Raw genomic sequence first — 26,250 nt, 5'->3', positions numbered from 1 at the left:
TATGTATTTATTTGAGAGACAGAGAGCGAGAACATAAGCAGGGGGGAGGGAGAAGCAGACTCCCCACTGGGCAGGGAGCCCAATGTGGGACTCGATCCCAGGACCCCTGGGATCATGACCTGAGCCAAAGGCAGATGCTTAACTGACTGAGCCACCCAGGCGCCCTACTTAAATACTATTAAAAAAGAGTGAGAGTACTGAATGTTTATCGAAAGGGGGCATAAATGAAAAAAGAATGAGAATCTCTGCTGCAGGCAGGCAGATTTCAGTTAAATAAAGGAAGAACTTTCTAGTAGTTAGAGCTGCCTACAAGTGGGCTTCTTGTCAAGCAGGAAGCTCTCCATCAGTAAAAAAAAATCTTTAAGGAGAGCTAACAGGACATTTTCCCCAGGATAGAGCAGAAACAGTCTTGATTTAGCAGGCAGCATTGATCAGATCTTCACTACGGTGAAGAAGCACTTCTAAAAAAATTTCCAGCTCATAGTGGACCAATACATTTACAAATTACAAAAGTAATTTTGTAATCACACATTTGGATGTTGCCACAATGTCAAACTGCTATAAGGGTTTCTAAATGCTTACTTTTGATTTCTGTTCTTAATTCATTGCATACAGGTAACAAACTGGCCCACATGAACAAGCAAACTATACTTTTGAGTAGCACTGAATTAGAAAGTTTATAAGAGATTGCTGAGGTTCTATAGCTTTTCAAATTTACCTAGTCTGCCTTCCTTTTATATTCATTAAGCATAATATCAACTGCTTATTTCCTAACAACTAACCTCTCTTCAGCAATTTAAAAAAGCATAATCTAAAAGATATTAATCTGAAAGCATTAGATCAACTGAGATTTTATCTCACTAAATTAAATTGAATAGCAAACTTTACTTTTTACCCAAACACATCCGAATGCTCATTTAAAACTGGTTACAAAAAATTTATTTCAGCCATCCCCACACCTAATTTTTTCGTGTCACTTTCTTTGCATAAGTTGATAATGAAATGTGTGACAAATTATAGTTGATCACACATTTGAAGTTCCAACTTTGTTTTACTGGCTGGCAGCAAAACCAGCAGAAATGTGACTTGGGGATGAAGTGGGGGTACATTCATGAATTTAAGAAGCATGGAGTAGAGGATTTAAGTTTTTGCAACTACCTATATAACACTCAGTCAGTGCTGACCTGGCCAAAGCAAATATGATAAGGAATTAGAAAAAGAGGAAACAAAACTGGGGCGCCCGGGTGGCTCAGTCGTTAAGCGTCTGCCTTCGGCTCGGGTCATGATCTCAGAGTCCTGGGATCGAGCCCCGCATCAGGCTCCCTGCTCCCCCACTCCCCCTGCTTGTGTTCTCTCTCTGGCTGTGTCTCTCTCTGTCAAAATAAATAAAATACTAAAAAAAAAAGAAGAAGAAGAGACAAAATTAAGAGTTCCCCATTCTCATATTTCCCCAAATACTTCTAGCTTTCTCTCTCCGAAAACAATGAGACATTTTTGTTGAAAATCTGTTACCTTCCTCTCATTAAAAAGAAAACAAAACGACCTTCCTTCCCAAGAGACCATTTCAGGATTTATGAGTTATCATCTCCCAACTCCATCATCCATGAATACTTTCCCTCCAGTGATGGCAATATTCCTTAATTCACCCTACTTTTATTAGAGCAGGAGTACTTAACTGTGAGCATACACATGGGTGTTGGGAAATCTATGAACTCTCTGAAACTCCAAATGTTTTTAAAATTGTGGGTGAATGAGCAATTATATGAACAAAATGTCCACAGTTGTCAATACATTCTTAGAGGGTACAATAATCCAAAATGATTAAAAGCATCTTTCTTGAGTGAAAAATGTGATCTGAATAGAAATATAGGGTACAGGTTCTTCATTAATTGAATAGGCATATAAAGATATTATATCACTTAACAAAAGGACTTTAGAAATAAATCCCTTCAGGGGCGCCTGGGTGGCTCAGACAGTTAAGCGTCTGCCTTCGGCTTGGGTCATGATCCCACGGTCCTGGGATCGAGCCCCACGTTGGGCTCCCTGCTGAGCAGGGAGCCTGCTTCTCCCTCTCCCTCTGCCTGCTGCTTCCCCTGCTTGTACACTCTCTCTCTCTGTCAAAAATAAAAATAAAATCTTTAAAAAAAAAAAAAAAAGAAAGAAATCCCTTCATTTTATAGAAGATAAAATTGACATTTTGAGAGGTAAAGGGAGTGTTCAAGGTCATACTGCTAGTTAGAAGGCAGAAGCCAGAGAAAAACACCAGCCTCCAGCTTCCAGGTCCATTCCCTCACATCCTGCTACCTACGCGGGGCCAGACAGGATATCAGTAAGCATACTACAAGCAGTCAACAATCCCACCTCTGATAAATATATGACCTCAGAGTAAATCAAGTAATTCTGTAAATACTACTGGCTCATAGGAAATACATTTTCTTTTTTTACTAAATGTATCTAAAAATACATGTTCTCTTAGATACATTTTAGAACTTGCTTCCTTGCCAGTAGGCACAATCAACAACTTGTCAATCATCTGAAAGACATGAGTGCCTGATCCTACTGCAATCAATCAGAGAAGGGCATACACTTGACCTGGAAGGGACAAAGGATGTTTAGTAGGAGACAGAGGGCTTCAAGGAGGCACTTTAAACACATTTCTTTCTGAGTCAATTACTCTGAAAGCCCACAATGCGAAGTAAATTAGTTGAGTGGATCTTTTAGTGACTGTTGAAGCTATTTAGAAATTTTAAGCAAAATCTGTTTTCGAAGTTTATTCTCTTATTTATTCATACTAAAGAAGAGCAAATAAAAAAGCCAAAGATGATGTTTAGTGAAAAGAATTTTTATAGTACATAATTAAGTGAGGAAACTGAAAAAGAATGCCCTACTTTGGTGTCAGTTAGGATGTGTAGAAATCCAAAATTTGTTTTTAATTTTTTTCAAAAAAATTGGAAAACTGGAAGTCTGTAAATAAGAATCCAAAAAACGCTTCATTCTCCTCCCCCACTGCACCCTTGACTTCTGAAATACAGTGCAACTTTCTACCATCTGCTATTTTAGAGAAGAAACAGTAATGAACATATGGGCTTTCTCTCTCAAGCAGCTGTAGTGTAGTTAAAGTAATAATAATTGTCTTTCTGTAAGATAAATTTACATTAAAAACCTGGCCAGTTAAAAACAAATGGCTCAGCCTCAGAGCCTTCCAGAATAAAATTAAGAAATTCAGAATTATCTATGACATAGTACAGAGATTTAGAAGATACCCTCTAAATCTTATGCTTTTATGTTTAAGGTTAAACAAACATAATTCATGACGCCCATATCAATTCACACAGAGTCCACAACTCATGTTTTCTCTTTCCCAGTCAAAATGCTAGGAGCCTCAAACAGGGGCTAGGTACGCATATATAAAAATCAGTAACTAAGTTCTTGAAAGCTGATAATATGAATCCACCACCTCTGTGGGTTACTGAACTCCAATCCAAAAGCTTATTTATTTGTAAGAAAAATCACAATACATGTGGCACATAAACTTCTATTTCAACAATATATATATAAATATCACTTACATATATCACTTATAATGAGTTTAAGTAAATTGAAAGGAATTCAGAGCAGACTCAGATCCACATATTATGAAAAATAGAAATTTTACCTACCTTTATCTGGGTGATTCAAAATCATGATTCTCCTATGAGCTGTTCTAATCTTGACCTTGCCAGCAGATGGGCTGTAAAAAGAAATTAAAGTGCTTATAATAAATAGTGTCAAATGCAGATTATAAATTGACAGTTTATATGGGTTTCAAGGAATTAAAAACTAATGAGAATTTCACCATCTTGTGGATAAATATGAAATTACAGCTTGTCACTGAAGTCTACTAATCATCAAAATAAACTGTTGATTCAATATTGCATGTATTTTTCTTCCTTTGTAATGCCAGTCTCTATTTTCAATCAATTTAAAAAATAAAACACAATAGGGGCGCCTGGGTGGCACAGTCAGTTAAGCAACCCACTCTTGGTTTCAGCTCAGGTTGTGATCTCAGGGTGGTGAGATCGAGCCCCGAGTTGGTCTCCAGGCTCTTCGTGAAATCTGCTTGAGATTCTCTCTCCCTCTCCCTCTGGCCCTCCCGTTCATGCTCTCTCTCTTTAAAATAAATACATCTTTAAAAAATAAATAAATAAAATAAAACACAACATACAGGGTAGGAGAGTCATAGTCTATAGACTATACTGAGTTTGAAAACATATGCCTCAAGTTATTTGGGGGGAAGGCAGTTTACATAATGTAACCGACAGGTATCTGGACTCCAGAGCTACTAGACTGCCAGATTTCATTTCCATTGCTATTTAGGATGGGGTTAACTCAGTCAAAATTTTTAACCTCTCTGTACTTCAGTTTCCTCATTGTAAAACAGGGCTAAGAACAACATATTCCTCATAGAGCGACTGTAGGGATTAAATTAGTTAAAGCCAACAAAGTGCTAGAACAGTGCTCCAAAATAGTTAGCTTTCATTATTATTATTATGTTTCAACAGAGCATCTCAAAACTCTTCATAGCTCATAATTTATTTAACTTGTGAGAAACCTATGGGAAAAGCTGTAACAAAAATTGAGAAAGTTAAATGAACTTAAAATTATTTCAGTAAAAACTAATTTATCCAGTATTGGAAAAGTTTCTGACTAGCACATTTTCCAAGCAAGGAAACAAAATTAACAGTTAACAACAACAAAATTCTGGTATTGCTGATTAATAGCTATACTATCTTATCTAAGTTATTTAACTTTTCTGGGTCTCAAATTGGGATAATGTCAGCTGACTTAAAGTACAGAGTGGTTGTTGTAAAGCTCAAAGTAATTTAATTTGTATGGATGAACCACACTGTACTGGATAAAAGCAGGTACTTTTAGAGATATTCAAACATAGGTTCAACATCCTGATTCCACCATACATTAGCTGCAAAACTCTGCCTTGCTCACTTAAACTCTCTGAGTGAAAATTCTCTCATAAGTAAAATGGACATACTAAACTACCTCCCACAGGGCACTTGGGTGGCTCAGTCATTAAGCATCTGCCTTCGGCTCAGGTCATGATCCCAGGGTCCTGGGATCAAGCCCCGCATCGGGCTCCCTGCTCTGCTGGAAGCCTGCTTCTCCCTCTCCCACTCCCCCTGCTTATGTTCCCTCTCTCGCTGTGTCTCTCTCTGTCAAATAAATAAATAAAATTTTAAAAAATAAATAAATAAAATAAACTACCTCCCAGGATTATTTTAAGAATAAATTAGATAATGCAAGTAAAAGGATCAGCATAACCTAGCACAGAGTTAGTGTTCAAAAATAACTAGCCTTTAGTTATTATTATAAAGATAAAGCATGCTTATGAAAATATATTACGTATTTCCCACTTTTAAAAATGTAGTATAAGTAACCTAATTTAATGTTTCTTGAATGAGTCAAAAGTATTAACCTGAGTATAAATTAAGTGCAAAGAAATTCTTAAGATCTGCAGAAATTTGTTCACCCTTGTCTTAAAAGAGTCCTCGAATGCTTTCCATTTAAGTTCTTCTGTCTGTTTTTAGCACTGCCTCCCTTGATATCAGCTGTGAACCCTTGATTCTGCCATTGTTCCAGTCTAGCTATTCCTTGACAGTTACTTATACTTCTAATCTTTTGAGGTTAAGTAACAGATCACCAAGTATGTTAAAACACACTATCAACTGCTGAATATAAAATATTCTTCTATGAATAAAAAAATGTCTTGAGTCAAAGACAAAATCAAAAGAGAAAAAAAACATCTTGAGACAAATGCAAATGAAAATGGAAATATAACAACAAATTTATGGGATACAGCAAAAGCAGTTCTAAGATGGAAGTTTACAGTCAGTTTATAGTAATAAATGCCTATATTAAGAAAAAAGAAAGAGCTCAAGTAAACAACTTTATTTATGCCTCAGGGAAGTAGAAAAAAGAAGGATAAACTAAGGCCAAAGTTAGTTGAAGGAAGGAAATAACAAAGATCCAGAGTAAAAATAAATGAAACAGAGATTAAAAAGACAATAAAAAGTTGTCTTTTATTGTCTTAATGAAATGAAGGGCTGTGTTTTTGAAAAGATAAACAAAACAGGCAAACCATTAGCTAGACTCACAAGAAAAAAGCAGAGAGAACTCAAATAAAATCAGAAATGAAAGAGAAGACATTACAACTGATACCACAGAAATACAAAGGATCATAACTATTATCAACCATTATACACCAACAAAATGGACAATGTAGAAGAGATAAATCCTACAGACATATAAACTACCAAGACTGAATGAGGAAGAAATAGAAAATCTGAACAGACCAATTATTAACAATGGATTGAATCACTAATCAAAAACCTCCCAACAGAGAAAACCCCAGGACGAGACACCTTCACTGAAATCTACCAAACATCTAAAGAATACCAATTCTCCTCAAACTTTTCCAAAAAATAGAAGAGGAAATACTTTCCAAACTCATTTTATGAGGCAAGCATTATCCTGATACCACAAGCAGACAAGGACACTAGAAGAAAAGAAAATTACAGGCCAATATGCCCGATGAACATTGATGCCAAACTCATCAGCAAAATATAAGCAAACCAAATTCAACAAAACATTAAAAGGATCATACATCATGAACAAGTAGGATTTATTCCAGGGATGAAAGGATGGTGTAATATCCACAAATCAATCAATGTGAAACAACATAAATGTGAAACAAAATAAAGGATAAAAATCATGACATTTCCAAAGATGTAGAAAAACATTTGACAAAATTCAACACCCATTCATGACAAAAACTCTCAACAAAGTTAGTATAGAGGGAATATACCTCAACATGATAAAGGCCATATGACAAATGCATAGCAACTATCATACTCAATGGTGAAAAGCTCAGAGTTTTTCCTCTTAGATTAGATACAACACAAGGTTGTCTGCTCTCACCACTTTTATCCAACATAGTACTGGAAGTCATGGCCAGAGGAATTAGGCAAGAAGAAGAAATGAAGGGCATCCAAATCGGAAACAAAGAAGTAAAACTGCAGATGACATGATATTACATAAAGAAAACCCTGAAACTGTTAGAACTAACCAATCAATTAGGTAAAGTTGGAGGATACAAAATCAATATACAAAAATCTGTTGCCCCTCTATACACTAATAACAAACTATCAGAAAGAGAAAGTAAGAAAATCGCATTTACAATTGCATCAAAAAGAATAAAATACCTAGAAATAAATTTAACCAAGGAGGTTAAAGACCTATACACTGAAAACTATAAGACATTGGTGAAAGAAATTAAAAACACCAATAAATAGAAGGATATCCCACACTCATGGATTGGAAGAATTCATTTTGTTAAAATGTCCAGACTATTCAAAGCAATCTACAGATACAATGAAATCCCTATCAAAATTCCTAAGGCATTTTTCACAAAAGTGGAACAATCCTAAAATTTGTATGGAACCACAAAGACTCCAAATAGCCAAAGCAATCTTGGGAAAGAACAAAGCTGGAGGCATCACACTTCCTAAATTCAAACTATATTACAGACCTATAATAATCAAAACAGTATGGTATTAGGTTAAAAACAGACACATACATCAATGGAACAGAATAGAGAACCCAGAAACAAACCCATGTATATATGGTCAATTAACTTATGACAAAGGAGCCAAAAACAGAAAACAAATAAACGATAGTTTCCTCAATAAATGGTATTGGGAAATCTGGACAGCCACATGCAAAGGAATGAAACCGGACCCTTATCTTACACCACACATGAAAATCAACTCAAAATGGATTAAAGCCTTGAACTAAAGACCTGAAATCATAAAGCTCCTAGAAGGAAATACAGGGGGTAAGCTCCTTGACATCAGTCTTTGCAGTAATTTTTTAAATTTGAAATCAAAAGCAAAGGCAACAAAACAAAATTAAACAAGTGGGACTACATCAAACTTTAAAAAGTTTCTACACAGTAAGGAAAACCATCAACAAGATGAAAAAAGTCACCTATGGAATAGGGAGAAAATATTTGTAAATCATATATCTAGTAAGAGGTTATTTCCAAAATAAAGAACTCATACAATTCAATAATATAGCATAGCTAGATAGATAGGTGGATCTGATTTCAAAATGAGTGGAGGATCTGACTAGACCTTTTTCCAAAAACATAAAACGGCAAACAGGTACATGAGGTGATCAGCATCACTAATCACCGGGGAAATGCAAATCAAAACCACAATGAGATATCACCTCACAGCTTGTAGAATGACTGTCATCAAAAAGACAAGAAATAAACAAGTGTTAGAAAGATGCAAAGGGAACTGTTCACGGAAATGTAAACTTTGCAATCTATACGTATTATACATATAGCAAATCAATATGTTTTACATCCTACATATACAATGTTTTTTGTCAATTATATCTCAATAAAACTAAAGGAGAATTTTTAAAATTAAAAAAAAATTAAAAATAAAAAAGTCTTTTAGTGTAAGGACTATTAGGGTATTCCTTTTTGCTGTTTTTTGAAAGTCCTCTGGGGGACCATTTCAAACTTACTTTTTGTTTTGTAGATACTTCCCAGATAGCCAATCAAGACACTGTCTGATTCTAAAGACTACTAAGTTTTGAAAAAGAAGTCATTAAACACTGCACCAGGGGTATGAACACTTTAACTGCCTATTAAGAAATGAAAAACACATTATTTTTTTTTAAATTCCAATATGTTTAGTTTCCTGTAGTAAGTCTACATTTATCATTCTCTTTCCTTTATTAGTTATGTTTCCTAGCTCTTCTGTAGATATTTGACATGTCTCCTTAGTTAGATACTAATGAGCAGAAGATATGTTTTGTATCTTAAAATAGTATCTAGTATTAAATATGCAATAGATGCTTAATGCATTTTATACAGCCCTCCAAAAGAAAATGGCTATAAAGGGGCACCTGGGTGGCTCAGTCGTTAAGCATCTGCCTTCGGCTCAGGTCTTGATCCCAGTGTCCTGGGATCGAGCCCCGCATCGGGCTCCCTGCTCCTCGGGAAGCCTGCTTCTCCCTCTCCCACTCCTCCTGCTTGTGTTCCTGCTCTCACTCTCTCTCTCTCTCTCTGTCAAATAAATAAATAAAATCTTTAAAAAAAAGAAAAGAAAAGAAAATGCTATAAAAAGGTAAACTCCTTCAAAGAATAATGGCTCTCTATTAGTAAATACTAACACTATAAGGGTTGTATTACAGAACATTTTAAAGTAGAAAAAGAGGAGCTTTAAAAAACATTTCATAAAGCAAATCAAATGTGGACCACTACATAATGAAGATGTAAGTTCAGTAAAATACAAATTCGCATTCTATGTGTTTTTGGGGGGAGTTTATATGGTAGGTTGCATCTTATTCTGGATATTAAACTTTAGCACACAGGACAAAATCTGAATATTATCCTTGATCATTATACCTGATAGATTATCCTTGATAATCACTTACATTGCCTATAAAAAAACAGTCCACATGGTTTTGTACATAAAAGTCCATAAAGCATTATGTACAATGAGGTCTGCCAACCACCGAACTAGATAGATTGGAGGAAGTTAAGAAATGCAAGGAGAGTTTATATGTATAAGTATGGCCATTCAAAACATTCTGCCTTTAAGATAATAATTATCAGGACATCTGGGTGGCTCAGTTGGTTAAGCGACTGCCTTCAGCTTAGGTCATGATCCTGGAGTCCCAGGATGGAGTCCCGCATCAGGCTCCCTGCTCAGCAGGGAGTCTGCTTCTCCCTCTGACCCTCCCCCTTCTCATGTTCTCTCTCTCTCTTCCATTCTCTCTCTCTCTCTCCAATAAATAAAATCTTTAAAAAAAAAAAAAGGTAATAATTATCAGACTCATAGTGGTGAACTTTGGGAATGAGGGAAGTATTCTTGTGTGCCTACAGAGTTTATTCCCTTTTCCTTATTGCTATATTAAGTCTCTAGGAACTTAGTACATTTTAATAAATTTATTTGTTGTTCTAAAGATTAAACAAGATGGGAGAATCGTAGTTCTTAAACATAGTATAAAAATTAAATAAAGAGCAATGGATCTCCAGTACAAACAATTTCACCATGAAATTGAAAGTATAACTTTAAATATCCTAGATCAAGGAATACACAGTGTTCCCTGGAATGTGTACCCAATTTGACTGGGACTGGGAATTGGGGTGCATGGAACTCAGTGGTGTTCTCTAATCCTGTGGCAAATGGAGCAGTTTTGGTTTCATCATTTTTACTATTGGTCTTTTGAATAACATTTAGCTTAACACAGTTCCACAGAAGTTTTCAAAAAGTATGAGAATCACACATGTGCATCACTTCAGAGAGTAACAGGTACAATAATAGTTTTTCTGGGCAGCTCGGTAAAATATATTAGGTTTCATGAAATATGTAAGAATGTACAGGATCATCTAGTAGCACACAGAATATTTTTTAATAGGTCATCCATACAGTCAGCTCCATTTTGCCTTTACCTACTTGTTATATAGTCTATATAGTTTAGATTCATTGATCAGAGAATGGAGCCACGGCCATGTATTCACATCTTAAAGAATCTTCTCAAAATCAACACTACCTGATTGAAAGAAAGGGCTAGAGGAAAGCAAATAAGGCTTACCCTTCTATTTAATGTGTTAAGAGCAAATATTTAGCTTCTGCATTTGTGATACAGATAGGAAGAAAGAGGAGCCAACATTTATTTAGCACCTGTTATTTGGTAGGTACTTTTATAAAAAGGTATCCTCCTATCATTTTACATTATTTCAACAAGGCTAAATAGCATTAATTCTATTCAAAACTGAAGAAACTGAAGGGCAGAAGAACTAAAAATAAGTTGACCGGGGGGCGCCTGGGTGGCTCAGTCGGTTAAGCAGCTGCCTTCAGCTCAGGTCATGATCCCAGGGTCCTGGGATCGAGTCCCGCATCGGGCTCCCTGCTCAGCAGGAGCCTGCTTCTCCTTCTCCCTCTGCCTGCCACTCCCTCTGCTTATGCTCTCTCTGTCAAATAAATAAATAAAATCTTTAAAAATAATAATAATAATAACTTGACCGGACTCGTACAATGTGGTGCTTTAGTGATAGAACCGGGACAAGGATCTGTTTTGCTGGTATTTGTTGAGTAGTTACTAAGTGCCATGTTTATATTAAGAATTATCTATGTATTAGTCTTCACAACAGTCCTAGGCAATAGAAACTGATATTATGTTTATTTTACAAATGATGACATTGAGGTCACACAGCTGGTAAATGGTAAAACCGGTATTCATACTCAGACTCACATTAGAGGATATACTCTTAACCAGCAAATTATCCTTGGGAAATTTTCTACAGTTTCTAGTTCAACAGGATAAAACTTTATAACCATAAATCTTAAGTTCTAATTATCTGTCTCAATAACAGGAGTGCCTTGGATGATGTTAAATGATATTCTCAAAAACCTTTGTATATTCCTATTTCAAAACTATGAATGGGATGGTGTGGGGACCCAATAAAACTTCAAGAAAAATAACAATGCCATCCTGAATAATATTAAAGCAAATAATAATCAGCAATATAGCCAACTTCCTAATTTGGTTCCCCTACCTAAAACCTATTCTCAGTGAGATATTTCATCTTTTATTTAATAAAGCACCAAGCTGAACTGAGCTGTTTCCCTTGCTTCTTCACCCCTTTGTTTTTCTTGCTAAGGCAAAAGAAGTAATTAAATGTTTTGGCCTTAAAAATCTGCTAATCTACAAGAGATTTAAAAGACTATATCAACATAGGGCTTTATGACCTATATTGCTTGTGTTGATTAAATCGTCAGAAGATCTGTTGTGGATGACATACTATAACCAACCCCCACAAAAATTTGAGTGAGTTCTAAAGGAACATAAAGTAAACAAATGAATATATCGACTAGCAAATCTATAGCAGGGGACATCACTTAACACTAAAGTTAGGAAGATATCACAGAGCAATCACACAACAACATTAACTTTCTCCTATGCTGTCCAAAGTCACACAATAGATACTAAGGTGAACAATTATAATAAAATATGCTAGATCAAATTATGGAAATAGAATTGTGAAACAGATCCCATGTTATAACAGAAAAATGATTAGATAGCAAATTAGAAAACTAAATCCAGAAACAATTCAGTGTCACAATAAGGGATATTTTGATAATTGCTGTGAAACTAGTATTAAGAGTTCCTTGTTAAGGAATAAAGACACATCACATCATGCCTGATATTTTTAGGGGGAGTAGGATATTCTCTTAGATGTGAAGTTTTAAAATGTAAAAATTTTGGGCGCCTGGGTGGCTCAGTCGTTAAGCGTCTGCCTTCGGCTCAGGTCATGATCCCAGGGTCCTGGGATCGAGTCCCACATCGGGCTCCCTGCTCCACGGGAGGCCTGCTTCTCCCTCTCCCATTCCCCCGCTTGTGTTCCCTCTCTCGCTATCTCTCTGTCAAATAAATAAATAAAATCTTTAAAAAAAAAAGTAAAAATTTTGTATTTTCTTCCTCTGCCTCCTATTCATAACTTAAAATATAAGGATAACTTTACTGTAACATTTTCTCCTTTTTCCAAAACAAGCTTGGCCACAAACAAAATAATACTTATTCAGCACACCTACCTTATACCCAAAATAAGACTAGCTTCTCGCCTACTCATTTTCTGTTCAAATCCTCCTTTATAGTAGGATGAAAGGCTCTGTACAGGAAAGAAAGAGCATGATACAATTAGTTCCATGTATGAGGTGGCATGACCTCAATCCCATCATAGCTGCAGTAAGAGCAATGCATTTTACTAGAAGTCAACTTGAAACTGTGAAGGGGCAAGCACTAAGCAATGATCCTTTACAAGAAACCATGACCAAGATGAACTTAAAATTTCACTTTCAAATACATTAATTTTTCTACACTAAGATATAACAGAATAAAAGAAATCAGTAGAAGCAAAAGGCTTGAACTTTTCCTAAACTCTGCAGTAATTTTCTCATTGGATAACCTTGATAAGTCATTAATGTTGATATGACACACATCTTTTTTACCTCCAGGACTGGCTGATAGAGAAGGAAGAGGAGGAACTGACAAAGTGGGGAGGACATCAGGATAGCAGACAGGCAGGCCAAGAGAGACCAGAAAACAACTGCAAGGTCCCTGAAAGGTGGCTGGAAAGGCAGGAGCCAGGAAGAGAGTAGTATTAGAGAGGCTATTGGGCCAGACTGGCCGGTGGGTGGGGACAGGCCGTAAGCAATAGAAATAATTTAGGATTCTATTCTCAGAGCACTGGAGTAATGTCATTTGACTTTCTTTTGAAAGGATTACTCTAAATGCTATGTGGAGAATAGAAAGAGTGGTGCAAGAGGGAAGCAGGAGACCCATTAAGAGGACATAACAATAATCTAGGCAAGAGATGATGGTGGTATGGGCCAGTGTGGTAATAGCAGAGCTAGTTTAAAAGTGATCAGATTCTAAATGTATTCTGAAAGCAACACTAACATTTTCCTGGTAGATTAAACAAGGGATATGAGAAAGAGAGGGATTAAAGATGATGTAGTAAACACTACCATACACTGCGCAGCTTCTCCTTCAGAAGTGAAGGACTTACACTTTGGGTGCTGGGGCTGTTGCTGGCAGATGGCAGTGAGCCGTCAGACTCTTCAGGAATTGCCTTGGCTGAAGAAAGTCAAGTTCAGGTCCCCTTCCCAGAGCAGTCTCTATTTAATGACTGGTTGATATGGGGGTATAAACATTGTAGTTCTCTAGAGCTCAGTCCTTAGACTTCGTATCTACAATTCACTTATCAGGTGATATCATTTAGTCTCATGGCTCCTTGTCCCAATCTGGGACAACCACCATGAGCCATCTGGGCTTCAGAGCTTGGCATGGGGTTGGCTGAGGCCTTTGTTACGACTGTACTGCAGCCTAAATTGTCCCTTTGTCCTTCTTCCTTCTCTTCCCTTCTGGAACTGTCGATCATACGAGCACTCCCTAATGAACTACTGTTGTACGATTTCTATTCCTTTAGTGCCCACGGTTCGTGGTCATGCTGCTTCGAAGAATGAAGAGGGAGACCAGACGAAGAGTGGTGGACAGCAAGGCAAAGTTTATTGAGTGATAGTACAAAGCTCCCAGAGAGGGAGGAGACCCAAGAGGGTTGCCATTTTGACATTTAAATCCAGGGGTTCTTATGAGCTCTTTTGTGGAACTATCTTAAGGATCCTAAGTGTGGGCCCCCTGTGGATTGGCTGCTAAGGCATGCCAATCAGGGCTTTGATCACACACCCGTCTACCTACTGGGTTATTATTCGCATGCTGGTGGTCTTTTGGGTTAAATGGAGATATCCATATCTAAATGGAGAAGTGTGACTTGGAGGTAACATTTAGGAGTCATGAGTATGTATACAGTATGTAAAGCCATGAGACTGAATGAGATCACCTAAGGAGTGAGAGAAGAGAAGAAGTCCAAAGACTGAACCCTAGAGATTGCAAGTCTGAGGGGCAGAGAAATGGAGATGAATCAGTAGAGCAGACAGGAGGCCCAGCAGTGAGGCAGAAGGAAAAGCAGACACCAAAAGTAAGGAAGGGAAAAACAGTTTCAAACACTTCTGATAGGTTAAGTTAGATGTGAGCTGAGACCTGACTGCTGGATTTATCAAAGAGGTCAAAGTCGTTGACAAGAGCTGCAGGGAGGGGCGCCTGGGTGGCTCAGTCATTAAGCGGCTGGCTGCCTTCCGCTCAGGTCATGATCCCAGGGTCCTGGGATCGAGCCCCCACATCGGGCTCCCTGAGCAATGGGAAGCCTGCTTCTCCCTGTCCCACTCCCCCTGCTTGTGTTCCCTCTCTCACTGTGTCTCTGCCAAATAAATAAATAAAATCTTTAACAAAAAAAGCTCTTTTTTAGAGCTGCAGGGAGTGGGAGTGAGAGTCTGATTAGAGTGGGTTTAAGAGAGAACAGGAGGGAAGGAATGGGAGACAGCAAGTACAGACAATGCTTTAGGAGTTCTTAACGGAGAAACAGGATGCATGAACTCAACTTTGAAAAGGAAAAAATACATCAATGATTGTACTGCTTGTAAGTTTTTAAAACATGGACCCCTATTTTTGTAAGGAAAAATAAGTAAGTGTATGTTTACATAAAACAACATCAGAAAGTATATACACTAAAATGTTATTTTTGGTTGGTGACATCATGAGTAATTTTTTTTCTTTATGTTCATTTTTACTTTCTAAATTTTCAACAATGAACACAGGCTACCTGTACAATTTTTAAAAGAGAGAACTAAATAAAAGACCAAGGAAATTATTAGAACTTAAAAAATGAACCAGATCTGGTCATTTATATAAGCTGTTGTCTTTGAACAGCTTGTTAAAAATTTCTACTTGGTAATAATTCCCTGGCAATTAATTCATTTAAACAAGCACTTCAGCACCTAGTACATGCCAGGAACATTTCAAATGAGACAGGTCAAGTTTTGTCCTTCATCACACAGATGATAACCTATCAATGTACCAGTGTTGTGAGGAATATGATAGACGATTTCAAGTTTCAAGTAATTAACAATCTAGAAAGAAAACTAAAAATAATACCCTTCTCCAAGGTTTGAGTGGAGGAAGAGAATCAAATTATTTAAGTACACATAGTAACCTGGACAAATTATACACACACACACACACACACACACACACACGGAGGGGAATATATAAAAGACTAGGGGATCTAACAGAGGAATAACAGCTGGTTTTAAGTTTTCTCTCAGCAGACTAAAATTTTTACTAGATGCATACCTTTCTCCCTGAGATTTCTATAAGTATTTATTTACCTTAGAGAGCTCCAAAATGTCAACATAATAAACATGATAAATTGATGTTTCATGAAGTGTCACTCCCACTAGCCACAAAGCTCATTAACCCTAATGGCAGGTATTGTATCTGAGCAATTGTTTACTTTTAGTTTTGCACAGGTGGAAAAGGAGACCCAGAACTTAAAATCTAGCATTTGGATGAGGCTCACACCCTAAAACACTGACCTGCTTATGAGTAAGTGAATCTGTGCATATCTGTAAGGAACAACTATAGATCAACTACATCAAATAGAGCAGATGGTTAAACATCTTTTTTTTTTTTGGTTATACTTTTCTAATAGAATTTCTAAGAACAGAAACAGTATGATTCCACTACTTTTATGCTGCTATTTGAAATATACCCTGAACCTTACAAATTATTATTTTGTATTATTCTATTCATAAAGTATATATATAAACAACATACCTCAAAATCATTTTCCATCTAAAATTAGCATTAAGGGTGCCTGGGTGGCTCAGTTGGTTAAGCGTCTGCCTTCAGCTCAGGTCATGATCTCAGGGTCCTGGGATCAAGTCCCACATCGGGATCCCTGCTCAGCAGGGAGTCTGTTTCTCCCTCTGCTTCCACCCCTCCCCTGGTTCATGCTCTCTTGCTCTCTCGCTTGCTCTCTCTCTCAAATAAATAAAAATCTTTTATAAATAAATAAATAAAATTAGCATTAAATGCTATGGTGCCATATATTATCAAAGGAAATATGAAATGAACCAAGTTAAACAAAATCTTCATTAGAAAATTTACTCAACCAAGAGCTGGAAATACAAAAGCCCTCCAGACAACCAAAGAAGAACTGTGTCATTCCATAATCTTAAGAAATACACTTACCATAAACTATAAATTCCTATTATTTACAATAATCTATTTCATTTAGAGAGCCACAGAGGGATGATTTTAATTTGTGCTGTTTCCATGAATTTCACTTAACCATAAGACAAAGGAAATCCAATTTTTATTTTTATTTTTTTATTTTTTAAAGATTTTATTTATTTATTTGACAGAGAGAGACACGGAGAGAGAGGGAACACAAGCAGGGGGAGTGGGAGAGGAAGAAGCAGGCTTCCTGCTGAGCAGGGAGCCTGATGCGGGGCTCAATCCCAGGACCCTGGGATCACGACCTGAGCAGAAGGCAGACGCTTAACGACTGAGCCACCCACGTGCCCCAGAAGTCCAATTTTTAAAAATTATATTCAAATAAAAGGACATTTTCACAAATAGAAAAATAAAAGCCTTAAAAGAAGATGAACGACTTGGGTTTTTTCCCCCCAGGAAAAAAATAAGGGGTAGTTAAACATTAGCTGAGTTAATAACATGTTAATATATTAAAAATCAAGCAAAAAAGTACTGGTTCAAAACAGAAGATTGCATACAGAAGGTCTTTTGCTTTCTAAAGTGCCTTTGAAATGAGAAGAGAGATGTTTTTAAAAGGAAAAGTCCATTACAGGCCTAGAAAACAAGAGATGATACAAGTAACTTTAAAGAAATTCTGAAAGGTTGAAAACAGGTAAGACTGCACATACAGAAAAATAACTGCAGCTTCAAACACCAGAGGAAAAAAGAAAACCCTTCTCAGGAAATTAAGAAGAAAACCCTACCTTTCGAGTCAACAAATACAATAACAACATCAGGATAATTAATTAAACCAGAACAGCAGAGATGACCATTTCTAACTCCAGTAATACAGAGCATAAGGGGCCTACCGCCTGTCATTTTGCCCTCAGGCTAAGAAACACAACTGCATGCCTGGGATGTATCTCATTGTTGGGGGTAGGTCCCAAGAGAAGCCAAGGAGAGTACTAGCAGATCACATTTCAGAACCCAGAAGGCTGGGGAGGGACACAGTTATGCTAAGGAATAAAATATACATGGTACTCAATCTCTCTTCAATCTCCCTCTGGAGGTCCCAAGCCTGCCTCTGGGCTCCTTGCTTTGGAAGACATGCTGTTGACATAACCCATCTATGTATTCACAGCCCACTATCAACCCTCTCATTCAATTAAATTATTGAAGTGAGTCTACCAAACTGCTGAGGAAGGCCACTTATATTAATCAACTTAGTTCCCACAAACAGAAACCAATAACCAAGGATTATCAGACATTTGAACAAATCCAGTATCACGGGGGAAAAGCAGAACAAAGATGAACAAATAACAACTGGCTTTTGGAGGAAGGAGATAAATCAGGAAACAGAAGAGGATTTAACCAAATTTGAATTAGTATCTTACAACCATAAAGGGTAAGTTGCTATGAAAAACAAGAAAATTTTCAGATATTAAAATATTACTGATGTAAAAAATTTAGCAGACGGACTAAATAACAGAATGGCCACTGCTAAAAACCAACCTGGTGATCTGGAAAATAAGCTGTGGAAATACTGTGGAATGTAAAACAAAAAGATAAGATGGAAAATAAGAAAGATACACTTAGAGGTCCAATGTGTCTCTAATAAGAGTTCCAGGAACAGAGAAGAGAGACAGTGGAAGGAAAAAATAATTAAAGAACAGCATAAGAGAATCTTCTAAAACAAAAGATAGACAATTTTCACTTAAGTCTCACTAAGAATACCTGTGAAATTTCAGAACATCAATAATAAAGAGAAAACCCCCAAAACTTCCAGAGTTAAAAAACAAACAAAAATCACCAAAAAACTAAAGTTTGTGTTTTAGACACAAACAACAAAAGAAAACCAAAACAGGCTGCTTACAAAGGAACAATCAGAACAATCAGAAATGAGAAACATCAGAAATTCTGGCTAAGAGTCTTAGTGTACCAGAAACTGTGGCTAAGAATATGCAAGAAAGCATGTATATGGGCACTGAGGTTCATTCAGTCTGAGCAGATTTTTTTTTTTAAAGTAATCTCTACCCCCATCATGGGGCTTGAACTCATGATGCCAAGATCAAGAGCTGCAGCAGGCTCCACTGAATGAGCCAGCCAGGAGCCCCCTGAGCAGAGACTTCTGTCCTCCTCTCATACTGGCTCCACCAGATTCCAAAGAGCCAGCAGCTAACTGATGATTAACAGTGAGAGCAAAAGAAACAAACTGTTGGCAGAGAAGAACTTAAGACATTTACCATCCATGCATTCCATATGAAAAAATTACTCCAGGCAGTATTCCAGAAAAATGGGGGGAAAAAAGATATGAAAAAACAAAGATGAGATTTAAGAACAAGATGATGTTAAAGCACAGAGAAAGCAAACTTCAAGAAAAAATTTAAAAAGAACCCACAGGAACTTGAACCTTGCAGGCCTTCTTTTGAGTCACAGATTTAGTGGCACACGATTACAATTCCCATTTTTTACCAACTCCATTTAGTTTCATAATGAATCATATTTACAACATCAAAACACTGTAAATGCCGTTGTTTTGTGAAGTTTGACACTTTGAAATCATTAGTTTGCCAAGAGAAAGTATGTATATATTTATTTCTCAGTTTCCCTAGAATTACTAATATTTAAAGAATTGTTTAAGACACTCTTATCGTCAGAGAGGTATAATTACGATGACGATGATGATGATAAAGATGTTCTAAGAAATATTTTCACTGCAAATTGCAGTAGCACTTCGTCGGGGAAAAAAGGGCCAGATTTATATAAAAGTGTTCCTTACCTCAGGTCCACAAAGGAGAAGGAAAGAGGGATACATCATTTCTCTCCTTAAGAAATGCAGGTGCCAAGTTCAGTATACCTGTGACAATCTCTTAAATTATTCTACCTTATCCGTGAGCCTCCACAGAGCAGTGAAAATTTTCTCATTTTCTTGCTCTCTCTTCCTTTACAATGTTAAATAATGTAGTTCTACAAAACTTGTCTTTTGTTTACAATATAAATATATCTACTGAAGATCACCTTAACAGAAGAGAAATAATTTCTGAAATTTGCTCCATTCGTTATTTATAAACATATGGAAAGACATAAATAACAATCCATTAAAGAACTACGTCACTATTTCCATTCCTATATTTCAAGCCACTATTATCTATTATCTGCACTATCTCAATACCCTCTTAACTGGATTGATAGCTTTTACTCTGGCTCATTCCCGTCGACACTCCATGCAGCGGGCAGAGTGATAATCTAAAATGCAAATCACATCGCCCCCATGCTCAAAAACCTTCCGAAAGCTTTCCATTACACTGAAAGTAAAATTTGCAGTCTATTGGGCTTGAAATGATCTAGGCCCTACTCTACCACTATTCTCTTTGCATACTCCTCTGGAGTTATTCTCGCTGCAAAGCTCATTTCCACCTCAGGACCTCTGCAGTGTTCTCACTGCCTGGAAAGCTCTTTCTTCAGAGATTCACCTGGCCTTCTCCCTCATCTCAGAGAGGCCTTCCCTGACCCATCTAATATAGATTCCTCATTGCTTTTATTCTTTAACCTCTTACACTGATTTAGTTTTCTTGAAAGCAGTCAACACTTCTACATATTATGTATTTTACTTATTTACTTGTTAATTGCCTGTGTCCACTAAAATGTACGCTCCTAAGGGCAATGTCTTTTTACGGTTCCCTGACCACAGCCCACTCCCCACAATAACGTCTGGCATGTAGTAGGAGTTTAATGAATACTTACTGAATGAATGCTAAATACCTATTAATACTGCAGCCAAATAAAATATAAGTAGGAAAACAGAAGGAAAAAATAACCCCCCCAAAAAATGTTCCCTCTAATCACACAGACATACATTTATAGGTCTACAATATCACTTGCACTTCTTTTGAACCTGAGTTTAATTATTTGTCAGTATGTCATCCTTTGAAAGTGTGGTCATTGTTCATGACTAACTAAGCCTCACAAGCCTGTAATGCCTTTGCTAAAACAAGCCATTCATTCCCAAATTGCTGCAAGCCAAGTTGATCTATCCCATATCTGTTTCTATTTCCCAGAAGTCAATGTTTATGCTGTAATGCTTCAGTGAGTTTTCTCTGCATTGTGTCCAGTGTTACAAACCAGTGCACTACACTGCAGTTTTTTAGATACCTACTATCATTCATTCTTCACTTATATTCAGCTCAGGAGAGTAACTACAATGCCTGTAGATGAATGTATAAGCCCTACAGATTTCAGGATTGGAATCTTATCATTTTATGTTTGAGATGACCAGGTGGTGGTACAAGGGGACCAGTCTCAAATTTTAGGATGAAATAAATTCTTGGGTAAGCTCCATCAGGGTAGGGACCATGTCTATTTTGTTCATCAACTATACCCAGCTTCTACCACAGGGATTCGTATAGAAAATCACTGCAAGAATAAATAATATTAATTAAACAAAAAAGATAAATTACCTCAAAGTTGGTGTGATACTACTAAAAAGAATATAGTAATTAGGGGGCGCCTGGGTGGCTCAGTCGTTAAGCGTCTGCCTTCAGATCAGGTCATGATCCTGGAGTCCCAGGATCGAGTCCCGCATCAAGCTCCCTGCTCAGGGGGGAGCCTGCTTCTCCCTCTGACCCTCACCCCTCTCATGCTGTCTCTTTCTCACTCTCTCTCTAATAAATAAATTAAAAATCTTAAAAAAAAAAAAGAATATAGTAACTAGATGTCAAAAGCAGGAATGAGGTTAGAAATAAAAATAATGTGGCCAAGAAACTAAAACAAATCAATAAATTAAACAAACCGTCCAAGGATATAATCAAGAAAGTAAACCATAAATGTTGGAAAATCCAAGACATTTTCTGAATTACTATCAAATACGGCATATAAACAAAAGTCAAAGCCTTTTGATGATGATGAGCCTTCTTACTAAAGCCATCTTTAACTCACAGGAGTGGAAATCTTCTTTGCCGTTTCTGTGATTACTTGTTCTAGAGGCTTCCAGATTTGAAATGCATAGCGACCTAAATAATAACAGGAATAAAACCAAATATATTTTCTATAATTGAATACAATACCCACGAGGTACTAACCACAATATTTACTGATAGCTTCTTGTATATATGTTATTTCAACAACCATTTCAAAATTTACCAGAAAGTACTATTTTTTCAAATTTCTAGTTTATTAAATAGAGGAAGCATTTCATTTTAACATCATTAAAAGAGTTACTAAATTTATCAAGTTCTAATTCATGATTATAAAATTAGAAAATGTCAATGTTTATGTATCTTACATTTATACAATATGCTAGGTAACAAAAAAATAATATCCTAGTACTCCTTCCACCACAAACTATAGATAAAGTCCTCTCACGTATGTATATTCACATATCTGGTTATTTGTACTGTTTTCTCAGTGATAATCACTTTGAAATATATAGAAAACAAAAACTACTTATGATCTGTACAACACAGGAGTAATTTTAATGGAGTTACCTCTAAAGTAAAAAAGCAGTTATGTAAGAAATAGTCACCAATAGATATTTACTGTCAATTTCTCACTGAGGATGACTATTCTCCTAAAAACATATTTTATTTTGGTGCTTTCTTTTCTTAGGTATCCTACTAATTAAAACTCCTCTGTCTTCAACAGCAAAACAGGTTCCAAATTGTTTCGAGGGTATGGAACAAGAATAAAATATTACCTGGCCAATTTACCTTTTGTACCCTAATCAGCATATGTATCTACTAACAGTAGTGTCTTTCTTCCCAAAAAGTCTTGCTAGAAAACCCATTATGACACTCTGGACTTTATTCAATTTCCAGCCATAACCTTCACAAATGAAGATTTCCACTGGGGAAGTTCAATTACAAACACCTTTTAGAAAAAGTTACTATCTAAACATACCGTTATTCCTGTGCAAACAACATGTGAAAGTGAGAAATAGAACGCTAGAAATGGAAAATGGGAAGTAGTCAATCCAAGTAGAAGACAAAAAATTCTTGAGATCAAGGAGAACATTAAATAAAGGGAAATTAAATAAATTAAATAAGTGAAATTAAATAAGTGAAAGCCTAATTCATCCAAATCTCTTATCCTAGAGATGTCAACGTCCGTCTGATTCTACAATGGTACAAAGTATAGCTTTTAAATTACCGTAAAATTCCTTTAAAAGCACATATAATCAGGCAGTCTCAATGAAAACAGCAAGCAAAGCCTTCAACAAGTGACATCTGGAGGTTTACTTGAATCATAAACCAGAAGACCTAGTTCCAACAAGTGTAAGTATACTTTCTCCTAAATTCTATTATTCAGTTATTTTTGGCTCCCGAAGAAATGTTCCTGCTATTTAATATTATAGTTAGTAATAAGAACTTGGCGGGGCACCTGGGTGGCTCAGTCGTTAAGCGTCCGCCTTCAGCTCAGGTCATGATCCCAGGGTCCTGGGATCGAGCCCCACATCAGGCTCCCTGCTCAGCGGGAAGCCTGCTTCTCCCTCTCCCACTCCCCCAGCTTGTGTGTTCTCTCTCTCTCGCTGTCTCTCTGTCAAAAAATAAATAAAATCTTAAAAAAAAAAAAAAAGAACTTGGCAACAGCATGGTATATACACAGTACACATGCCAATTCTTCTCATTTTAGAAAGAAGAACCTGGCAAAAAACTACAGCATCTTTCTTTAATTTCAAATAAAAATCTTACATTTGAATTTTAAAATAACTATGCCAATAATAGTTAATACTGTAACAGTTAACACTAAAATTGTTTCATGTTTATGGGCCAGTTTGTCAGAATTCCTTTTTGGACATGATAGTCTCCTCGTGAAACCTCAGTATAGTTATAATGTCAAGATACAAGACCCTGATGGCACAAAGACCAAGAGAATCTGAACCACTGATCTTCTTGATTTTAAAATGTTTATTGTTAAGGTGCTTTAAAAGAGAGTTGTGTGAAATTAAGTACCATATTTATAAAACAAAACAAAAAATTTTTATGTCTCATTTTTTTACTGGATTTTACTAACTCCATATAACCACAATGGAATGTAGCTTCACTTAAAAAGAAGATCCAAGAAACAAAATCAAACCCATGGAACTTGAGATACAAATGCTAAAACAAAAAATGTAAAGCTTTATCAACAAGGAGATGCTCCCAGATTAACATATGATTAGGAAATAGCTATGTAATTTAAAACTATAAGTTAATGACTGGAAGAGAGAAATTTTGCTTTAAATTTTTATAACTATTCTTTGGTGATTTGGGCAGTAAAAGAAATTCTCCTGAGTTTATCAAAAAAATTACACCAATGTGTTAAAAATGAAGTAACTAATACATTACAGGGAAGAACTATGCTCATCAGAAAAAGTGACAGCTCAGGAAATGTGTAATCTAATCCTGCAAGAAAAAAATCCAACATGGTAGAATAAAGGAACCCCATATCACTTACATTGCTTCATATTAAAGAATTTTTTTAAAGTGTACTATATAGCTCAAATAAAAAAATGCCAGGAAGGTCAACTATTATTGGGGCTAGTTTTCCTAGCTTCATACATTGTTTTTTTTGTTTTGTTTTGTTTTTTTAAGATTTTTATTTATTTATTTGACAGAGAGAGACACAACGAGAGAGGAAATACAAGCTGGGGGAATGGGAGAGGGAGAAGCAGGCTTCCCGCTGAGCAGGGAGCCTGATGTGGGGCTCGATCCCAGGACCCTGGGACCATGACCTGAGCTGAAGGCAGACACTTAATGACTGAGCCACCCAGGCGCCCCAGTAGCTTCATACATTGTAAATTTTCTTCACTACACAGTTCATCTAGTTTTTGCTACATTGACAAATGTTCAGTGACTATAAATGGGAGGAAAAAATGAGAATGTATGTCTTAAAACCCAAACCTCAGAATACGGAGGGTCTCCTCATGAATCACTATAGAAACTATTTGAAAATATTTCTTCTGCAACATTTATTGGTAAGTATCCTTTATTTATCTCACCTGCAAACGCAAGAGCTGCAACACCCAGTCCTACAGCTATCAAACTTCTTGCCTGTGAAGGAAAAAATGATTATCACTTACACAGTCTTACACACTAGCTTTTTTAAAGTAAACCATTTTAAATAATGAAAATAATTACGTTAAATACATTTTCCTCAAGCTCTGCTGTGAAGAATAGAATTTTTTTTTAATCTGCAGTGTCTATGGGATTCTACCTATTGCATACTATATCAGCTAATTTTCAGTAAACCAAAATTATCCTAGGTATCATTTAATTTCCATATATTTGAATTCATTCTACCCAAGAGCTTGTATGTTACCTATTACTAAAATATTTTCTGTAGATTATTCTTTTTTTTTTTTAAGATTTTATTTATTTATTTTGGGGGTGCGGGAACAGAGGGAGAGTGACAAGTAGACTCCACACTGAGTGCGGAACACAACATGGGACCCGATCCCACGACCCCAAGATCATGACCTGAGCGGAAACCAAGAGTAGGATGCTCAAATGACTGAGCCACCCAGGCGCCCCTGTAAATTATTCTTAATAGTGGGTTAAATATACTTATCTTCTACAAAGATAAAAAGCACATATTCCCTTTATATTTACAAAGCTCAATGGCATTTGCTATACTTAAAATTTTGATAAAACATTAGATCTACGTTTAGTAAAGAAGTCAAACTGCCAAAAATTAGTAAAAATTATGAATAATTTAAAAGTTAATTTACTTCTACCTTTCTAGGCCAATGTAAAAATTTTTAAGTAAGAGCCAAGAATTCAGAATCTAAAATTATGAGCTCATTCTGATAAAAATCTATTTTAAATTGGTTATGTACTACATATTATTCTATGCTTTTCTCCTTTACCATCTCAGAAAAATATTTAAGTCACAACAGAAAAGGTTTATGTAGCAGAGATCAATGGTTTCCCCCCAACATCCATTCTCCCTTTCTTCTCTAGGATCAAGAGTTCCTATTTTTAACCAGACATATTTCCAAGCCTCCCTTAGACTATGGCTATGTTAACTAAGTGTTGGCTTTTAAGATAATAAGCAGGGTGGTGGTATGTGCAACTTCTGAGAAGTCCTTTGGGGATGGAGGAAATGTCCTTCTCCTTTTCCATTCCTGCTTGCTGGAAATGTAGACATTCTACCTAGAGCAGCCATTTTGGATAAAGAAGGAAAAACAATGGGATGAAAGAAGACTGTGTCCTCGATGATTATGGAGCTGCCATAGCACCCCTGGACTGCCTTTATTTATATGAGATAAAAATAGAATTCTATCTTCATAAGCCACTATAATTTCCAGGCACTTGCAACCAAGTCAAATTTTGATGCATACAGAAATTAAGGAGAGACATCACAGAAATGTTTTTGTCTGATTAGTGGTGAGAGAGGTAAATCCACTAGATCCAGGAAAGACCATAAAAAGAAAAATCTAGAATAATCTCAGTAGGAAACAGAATGGATTCATTTCACATTGGTGCAGAAGTAGTTAGATGGAGGCTGAGACTAGAGGGATGATAAAACCAAAAAGCCCTACAGACA

The 26,250-nt window shown here is 36.3% G+C and overlaps 1 protein-coding gene across 1 annotated transcript in view; it reads right to left on the bottom strand.

Annotated features, from left to right (window-relative positions):
• DNAJC15 (DnaJ heat shock protein family (Hsp40) member C15) overlaps window positions 1-26,250 on the bottom strand; it is a 78,857-nt gene that overhangs the window by 26,211 nt on the left and 26,396 nt on the right. Inside the window, exons 2-5 of the mRNA XM_032402952.1 lie at window positions 24,704-24,755; window positions 21,664-21,737; window positions 12,669-12,745; window positions 3,660-3,730 (exon numbers count right to left, since the gene is read on the bottom strand). Of these exons, the coding sequence (XP_032258843.1) occupies window positions 3,660-3,730; window positions 12,669-12,745; window positions 21,664-21,737; window positions 24,704-24,755 (274 nt within the window). The remainder of the gene's footprint in view (window positions 1-3,659; window positions 3,731-12,668; window positions 12,746-21,663; window positions 21,738-24,703; window positions 24,756-26,250) is intronic.

The sequence above is a fragment of the Phoca vitulina genome, unplaced genomic scaffold, assembly GCF_004348235.1.
Source record: "Phoca vitulina isolate PV1807 unplaced genomic scaffold, GSC_HSeal_1.0 scaffold5, whole genome shotgun sequence".
NCBI lineage: Eukaryota > Metazoa > Chordata > Mammalia > Carnivora > Phocidae > Phoca > Phoca vitulina.
This window is presented reverse-complemented; position numbering and strand designations above follow the sequence as displayed.